Source organism: Manduca sexta, chromosome 12 (assembly GCF_014839805.1).
Source record: "Manduca sexta isolate Smith_Timp_Sample1 chromosome 12, JHU_Msex_v1.0, whole genome shotgun sequence".
NCBI classification, from domain to species: Eukaryota; Metazoa; Arthropoda; class Insecta; order Lepidoptera; family Sphingidae; genus Manduca; species Manduca sexta.
The window spans coordinates 3,846,016-3,854,809 of NC_051126.1; the positions used below are offsets into that span (position 1 = coordinate 3,846,016).

General features: G+C 34.3%; 1 protein-coding gene across 1 annotated transcript; it reads right to left on the reverse strand.

Annotated features, from left to right (window-relative positions):
* Nucleotides 1–591: 591 nt before the first annotated feature.
* On the reverse strand, nt 592–7,723 carry LOC115442772. The gene is made up of 5 exons (XM_030167919.1): nt 7,629–7,723; nt 5,626–5,763; nt 5,304–5,481; nt 2,589–2,705; nt 592–953 (listed from the first exon to the last, which is right to left on the reverse strand). Exons 1-5 carry the CDS (start codon nt 7,659–7,661, stop codon nt 703–705), a joined length of 717 nt encoding a protein of 238 aa, XP_030023779.1. The 5' UTR covers nt 7,662–7,723; the 3' UTR covers nt 592–702.
* Between the last annotated feature and the right edge of the window lie 1,071 nt (nt 7,724–8,794).

An 8,794-nucleotide genomic window follows, 5' to 3' on the forward strand; every position in this document is an offset into this window, starting at 1 on the left:
AGAATAAATCAGTGATTAAAATAATCGTTGTAGGAAGATACTATTATATCCTGCTTGACATATTAATTAGCAAAGAGTAGATATTCACTCATTCGATAGCGTCATTTGTAATATTTCTTAACCTTCCATAAACAAGACCAAATTCTGATCGAATAAGATTATTAAAACATCAGATAATAAAGTTTAAATTTATGTTTTACTCTCATCGATACAAGGAAAATCATTTGTCGGAGTCCCGGAGCAATGTCTATTGTCACTCATTTGAAACAAATTTGCAAACAACTTTCCGGAATACTCAAAGATTCCGAATAACTTTTTCATTCGATCAAAAGGCAAATATTTCGAACAAAATTTCGTACTATTACGTTTCGTTCCGTGTTCGTAAAGTTAACTCGGCCCTTGAGTAACTTTTCATTTCATGTAATAAAATCTCTTCTACTCTTTTTGATAGGTTTGATTAGTTATAGTTTTCATAAAATACCTGCGAATCTACTATTTGATATAAAGATAATTTCTAATAATTGAACTGATCCAGCTATAATATAAAAGGTAAATTAGTAAATTTCTCAAGTATTTGAACTTATCATTGTGTCACTTTTTATATTACTTTATTTTATGAAAGTCAAAGAATCACATCTTAATTATAGTTTACCTTAGCTATACAATAACGGAGGCAACATTGACTTATAAAATACCAATCATTTATTTCGGTATAACATTAATGGTTGCATTATCTGCAGCCGTTGAATTAGATACTACACTATCGTTCGCAGTTGCTTCAGTTGTTACATTATCCATGGCTACAGTTGTGTTAGTAACAGTGCTTGTAACATTTACTTTGACTTCAACGCCACTTCTACGAGTATCTTGTGTCTCGGTATTTGTAAGGTTACTTTCTTTTTCTTCGTTCAAGCTATCGGTTTGTTTCCGACACATGTTAAGTATCGAGCGACCTTTAACAAATAAAGAAGTATTCAGTTACGTTTTACATGGTTTTTGGTTGTTTCGATCAAGTGTTTCCATTTCTTATACTGTAAAACAATTGGAATCTAACAAAGATTTTAGATATGATGATGATGTTAGTTATATAGATGTTATTCAATAATATTTATAATATTTATGTACACAGGATTAACTTGTTTCCGTTTATACTGTCTGTAAATAAGAATTGGGATAAAATATTTATTACTTATGAAGAAAATTTTTTATGATTTTTTTATTCAGATAAAAAATGACGAGCAAATCGCTCGCCTGACGACACACACCGCAATTATTTAACAATACTTTACAGCCCTTAGAATTTGACGAAACAAAAACGACACGAACATCCAAATCATCCGATTGTGATTGGTCAAAATTCCTGCGCGTGAGTCACGGGTCGGTATTTCGAGGAATCACAGTCCCACGATATGGACGTTCGTGTCCATTATTGCTTCACATTCTGAAGGACAAGGGCATTGAAATACGCACTGCCAGACGCATTTATTACCGTTATCACAATATCCTTTAACTAGCTTTTGCTCGTTGCTTCGCCCGCGTGAAAAAGTTCTCTGGGACAAAAGTCACGCTGTATATTTTCCCGAGACAGAAAGCAGCCTCTAACCTTTTCAGGGTCTTAAACTATCTCCATACCAAATTTCATAAAAATCCATTTAGTGGATTTTGAGAAAATGGATAACATACAGACAGACAGAAAGGGGACTTTGTTTTATCATATATGTAGATGTTAACTATTTAATGTTATACATGAAAGTCCTTTATCTATACTATTATATAAAGCTGAAGAGTTTGTTTGTTTGTTTGTTTGTTTGTTTGTTTGTTTGTTTGTTTGTTTGTTTGTTTGTTTGAACGCGCTAATCTCAGGAACTACCGGTCCAAACTAAAAAATTCTTTTTGCGTTGGATAGCCCTTTGTTCGTGGAGTGCTATAGGCTATATATCATCACGCTATACCCAATAGGAGCGGAGCAGTAATGGCTAATCTCAGGAATTACCGGTCCAAACTGAAAAATTCTTTTTGCGTTGGATAGCCCTTTGTTCGTGGAGTACTATAGGCTATATATCATCACGCTATACCCAATAGGAGCGGAGCAGCAATGGCTAATCTCAGGAACTACCGGTCCAAACTGAAAAAAAATTTTTGTGTTGAATAGTCCTTTGTTTGTGGAGTGCTCAAAGTTATATATCATCACGCTATGACCAATAGGAGCGGAGCAGTAATGAAACATGTTGCAAAAACGGGGAAAAATTATTAGTTTTGAGAGCTTCCGTTGCGTGCGCTGCGTAAACGGTTAAAGTTATGCAACAATGATGTATGACGGGATTGTTCCTCTTAAATAGTTCTAAAAAATATATTATAAAACAAAGTCTCCCGCTGCATCTGTCTGCCTAAACGTGTTAAACTCAAAAACTACCCAACGTATTAAGATGAAATTTGGTATGGAGACAGTTTGAGACCCTGGGAAGAACATAGGCTCCCGGGAAACTACTACTTTTATAACGGAAAACTTTAGCCTGAAAAACTTTATAACGCGGGCGGAGCCGCGGGCAAAAGCTATTAAATATACGTATTTATCATTTAGTTCTTACCAACAAATAAATTCTCTAGTCCAGGTATGTGCACGGCTCCTTCATCAAGTCCCAACTTTAATCTCGCTTGACCCACGTTTGAAATTCCATTAGCATCCAAATTCAAAGTGCCTTTTCCTATAAAAACAATCCCGAATAATTCACCAAATATTTTATGAATTCAAAAGATTTATTACATTGGTTAAGTTTATTTAATTTAAATTGATCAATGTCCTAATTATTTTCAATAATTTAGTTCAGATGGCGCACTGAACGAATTTTCTGATGCTGTTTTATCACAGTACGGAATGAGATACCGTAAATTATTGAATGGCTGTCAATCATCCCAAAATCTATGCTTAGCTTAAAACGACTCTCCAATTCGATCTATCAACGTCAGAATTTCAAATTGGTTTGTCCAAATATGATTGTTGTTCATTAGTTAAATAGAGCTCCTTTTACAATACGATTTAAGGTTATACATTGAACATTGTTTTACGCTCATATTAAATACCTTTTACCACGAAAAACATACCTATTTTAAACATTTTATTAAACCCAAGTATCGAAACTATTTATCCACGTGAACTATTTGCAAGAGTAACTTAAAACTAGCTGAATATTTAATCAAATTCGATGAAGCTGACCGCTTGAATTTGATGAATTTATTTCGTTTGCATTTTGCACAAATGCCATGACGTAATTTTATCGTACGCGGACTTGTATTTTTGATCTACTGTTGGAATGACAAGTACAGTCAGACACAAAAGTAGCTGAAAAAAAAAATCAAATCGTCTATATGTTAAGTTTAGTTGTAACATTTTTTTCTCTTTTTGGGAATAAAAAGAAATGTTGGCAAAAACACAAAAGTGTATACATGATTTAAAGTTTTAAATTTCTTCAGTTACTTTTGTAGGAGACTGTACAAGAGGCGACGATTCTGAAACGACGCCGTGTGCGAATATGTTCAGACAAATAATGCTTTTTACACTCGTACAGCGCTCGGAATGCACGACTTTTTTTATTACTTTGAATGACGAGACGAGCTTGCTGTTCGACTGATGGTAAGCGATATGACCGGCCATACACAGCAGAAACATTCAACACCTTGAATTACAAAGTATAGTTTGGTATTCCACTGCGCTCGCCACTCTGAGACATGAGATGTTAAGTCTTATTATGCTCAGTAGTTACACTGGCTGCAATGTCCTTCAAACCGGAACATAACAGTGAATAAACACTGCTGCTTGGCGGCAGAAATAGTCATTGCGGTGGTACCGTCTTAGACGGACTCTCACATATGAGAGACCCACCACATTAACAAGTTTCTATCACTCATGTGTGAAATTATAATTCGGTGTTTATTAATCAAAAGCCTGATGTCAAGTAATGACAATGTCAAATCGTATTAGCCATTGAGTTGACTTAAATTAACTCAATTACTTCCCCTACATGCGTGATGCGAAGGCAAATTGAAATATGCCATCTTAAGTTAATGAGAGATGTTTAATACATCAAAAGTGTCGGAGCATCGTGATATAATTTTGCTATATTCGGTATGAATTATTTAATAATGGTTCCTCTTATTATTAACCGACTTAAAAAGGAGGTGTATATAAGAGTTCAACCCTCATGTTTGTTTCTGTGTATGTAACTTTTAATGACACTGATTTTGACAATAACTGCTGATCCGATTTGGATGAGACTTTCTTTATTTAAATGTATATTTTTCAGAGAAGTTTTAAGACGTAACAAATTATAAACTTTAATAACTAACAGCAAATTATCCGTGAATATGTATATACCATAACTAAGTAACTTAAAAGAAATAAATGAAAAAAGTCGTATCTCTTACCATCAGGCGAACGGCAAGCTCGTTTCGACATTCAAAGCAATAAAAAAAAATTCGTGAGTGAGACCATTAAATTTATTTAATAGAATGTATAATGTAAGAAAAATCTGCTTCTATTTCACAAATGCCTGGTTTATCTTTTAAACTTCTACATTCGGCATCTACCTCTTGAATCGTCAGCTGTACGTCTAACAAGAAAATATTTTCCGATAATCCCTAGCATTACTCCTTAAGGATATTACACAAATCAGTTGAGCATTGGACCTCGTTAGAGTGGCTTTAGGAATACGAACAATCGTCCTTGAATCACTATTGACTCGAAAAAATAAGAATAGTTCGCATAAATACGACTTTGCAACGAGAATAGATCTGAGTTTCGATATTTCACTAATAAAAACCTCGATTTGCTTTTACTACATTAAACGACACGAGAGGTTTTAAGCTGTATAATTAATTATCGGCGTGGAGGTTGGCTTCCCCAGCTATAAGAGCATAGCCAGAAATGCGTTGGGTGAAGCTTTGATATGTTTCTTGCTTCTCTGTCTACTTCTACGAGGCTATGTCTGAATACTGATTCCTTTTTATTTCAATTCTAATTTTGTATGTCCTATTTTAATGGGTACGGTAAAGACTCAGGTGCAGTGGCGCGTGATGGTAAATGGAGTGGGGTCCAATAGAATCTCAACGGACGAGAGATGGTTACCCCTCAGCAGTCGAGATAATTATGCCGGTCTATAAAAATGCCGATCCCGGAACGCGACACACTTACATGGACCATTATGGCGGGTTTTAATACCTTGTGTACGGTAGTCGTTATTCGGGATACAATATATATCCTACCACCAGCAAAAAATCCTTAGAACTTGTGGATCATTTTATCATACCAGTCTTTCCAAATTTCAACTTCACCTCGGCGTCTCCAACAGCGCTGATGCCACTAGTTTTTAAAATCAGATCTACATTTTTCGGCAGTACGTCGCATTTACTATCTACATGGTTATTTGAATTTTTATCAGATTTTTTCTTCTTTTTATCTCGAACTTCTTTAAGCTTCGTTTCTAGCTAAAATAGTAAGTATATGTTCGAAAACTATTTATTCATATTAAAACAGAATTATAACAAAGATATTCCTAATATTTACTTCATTATATCCTTCTAGACTAAATGGCGAATTTCCAAACGAAAAATATTAAAAGCATAACGTACCATGTCTAAAAGAACATCTTTTTGTTCCAAAAATGCCTCGTCAACTAAATCCTGTTTACGTTTCTGGTCTACAATGGAACTTAAGTTCATTGCCGGAGTGGTCACATTTGCTTGGATGTGTTTCATCGTAAACCAAACCTAAAAAAATTATTATATATTTTTGAGAAATTCTACTAAAATAAATTTGTATGTTTGTGATCATCTTTAAGGTCTGAAAGGAATTGTGTGAAATTTGGCACGCGGATAGACTAAGTCGAGAGTAAGACTAAGACTAAGTTAAGGCATTTTACGTCACGTAAATATAGCAGGACTTGTAATCTGGGAAATATCTTTCATGGGGATGAAGTTGGGAGTAAAACCTGGTTTACTTAAAAGAATACCAATAATAGTGTAAATAGCCATCAACTACTTGTACGTATATAGGCAAAAATGATCCAACCCACAGTATAAACGAAAATGAGCCGAGTATGCCAAAGTAGTTCTAGTCTTTAAGGTCCATATTTCCATTAGTAAAAACATCTCAGTCAAAATATATTAATATGAACTTTTTATTAACAAAATATAAAATAAAATATTAATGAGCAAAAATGCGATTTAAATTTCAATTTTCACTATTTTGAAAATGTTATTTTGTGGGCTGGATCAGTCTTGCGCATATTACAATTAATATACCTTGACTAGTAACAATAAGCTCGACTCTTAACCTAAATTAAATCAAGCCTTTTCAAGAACATCCATCCAACAATATTATAAAAGAATGGACAATTGATGACAAAAAATAAAGCCCGGAGTTTCTTTCTGCCTTTCTTCTTCGGGTAGTCATCGCTTAGGTAGTTAGTGAAAGGCTGGTAGGTTAGCTAGGTTAGGGCTTTTATTGTCCTCACCGGTGAGGATCGCGACGCGTTTCTCCCTTATTGCTTATTCAAAAATACATATATACATCATTTTATTTCTTCTTCCCTGCCAGCCCGAGCTAGATATATTTTTCATTTATTTTATTTTCAATATAAATTGTCTTTATTTATATAAGCTAATCTAATTAAGTAATAATTAAATGTTCTCATGTACCTTGACTTATCATAAGTGTAACCATGTTCGCCTACGTGATGAATAAAGCATTTTTTTTTTTTATTTATATTTTATCCTAATCGACATATCTACTTATGATATATTTCTAGTATTTAAATACGATGATGGATTTAAATATTATCATTTATATTTTAGTTTGAATAAGCCAGAAAAAAAAAGTATCTTGTAAAAATTGCGAAATGTTTATGACGCGATGGCCTTCCCGGAAAGGCTCGACATATAGGAAATACGTAAATCCAATAATAAGGCAAGAGATCCCAATAGGTTCACGTCAACAGAGGACAATATTTTATATCAAGATTTATAAAGGTAAAACACCCAAATTATACAACCCTTTTACTTAGGTTTAAAACAAAAACAAAGTGTGTGAAGTTTACTTAGCATGGGTAATCTGAAAAATATTTTGTTTATGACTAACTAAAATCAGTCTTATCAGCAAGATCTATTTTCCAAATAGAGCATAAAATAGCAAGAATTAAAACTTATGCACCCAAAGAACTCTAATCTCATGCGATTCAGGTGATTTTTTTCTAATACCTATTATAAATGCGAATGTTTGAAATGCTTCCATATGTTTTATATGTAAACGTAGACTCCGCTGAACGGCTAGATATGGAATTTAGCACAGAGATGTGCCTGTCATTGTCACACATGTCCTGGATTATTGGCTAGTTATGCCAGGAAGGGTCCATCATGCAAGTGAAGACTGAAGCAACACCTATTAACGACAATCCTCATATCATTCTTTATGAGCCTTTGGCTGGCTAACAGACTTAAGCGACATAGAATTTTATAATTATTCCGAATCAGCACATTTTCTCCGCATTTTGAACTTAGTTTCAATTTTTCGAAAAAAATATCGCTTAGAAAATACCTTGCCAGCGGTTGATATAGAAACAAACATACATACATACCAATAAACCAAAAGCAAAATGCGTGCCCGCCATTTGTACGTTTTAGTGTTGGCGTGAACCGAACCAATAAGGCCGGCAACGTATCGGCAATATTACGAGCCGTTTCGGAAATCGACGTTTAAGATTTAACTAACGCCACGCCGCGCCACGTTTGACGCGTTTTATTTTAGGGAATTTATGTTTTTAGGCGCCGTACAAATTTGTTTTTATGCTGTAGGCAGACAGTCGCTTCGTCATATTGAGACATCTATTTTCTTACTTATAATTACGAAAGTAACTGTTACGCTTTCTTATAAAACAATTAACCCATTTTGATAAAATTTAGAATGGAGATATTTCGTGAACCTGGGAAAGACTTATGCTACTTTTAATCCCGGAAAAATCTAGAGGACTGTTATCCTGAAGTAGTATCTTTACACAGGCGAAACCGCGAGTAAAATCTAATAACGTATAGTCGTATTTAAAACTCTACTTGTACATAAAACCGCTCTGTTTTGAAAAGTTAAAATACACAAATAAGATAGAAAACGTTGTTTTAAGTGAATATAAAGTCGGAACATGGAGACGCATAAATAAATACGTAAACACGACGGATGTGCTTCATGTTTAGACCTAACAACACGCAACACAGAATAGTAACTAAATGCACACAACGAATGGACATTGCGACATTTGGGCTTCCCATTGAAAACCAGGGTTGCAGCTGTATTGCAGCAGCATTAAGCTAAATGAGTAGCCCATTGTTGGGACATTGATTTAATTGTCTATAAAAATACTTTATTTTTTTATAACTGCAATTTGTGCCAATAATAGAACTCTTCTCTCTTCTTTCACTAACACTGTCAGTCAGGTCTTGTGTTCGGGTTCGTGACGTTGCGAAAGTAAATATATCGCATAACACGTACGCTAGCAACAAATATTTTGGGTAATACAAAACATTTATCATAGCCCTGCGAGGGTGGAACTTGAGACCTTTCGTTTTATAAGTCTCAATGGACTCTGCCCGCTGGGGCACAAACGCTCTCGAATATTAGACATGTGCCAATGGAATTTTGATTTTTTAAATATTGATATAAAACAATTTTATGAATTTTATGGCGGTTTTATATATTATTATTTACTCCTGTTTCGAAGACTGCAGCCTTCGTGGTCGCATCAAGGACTTT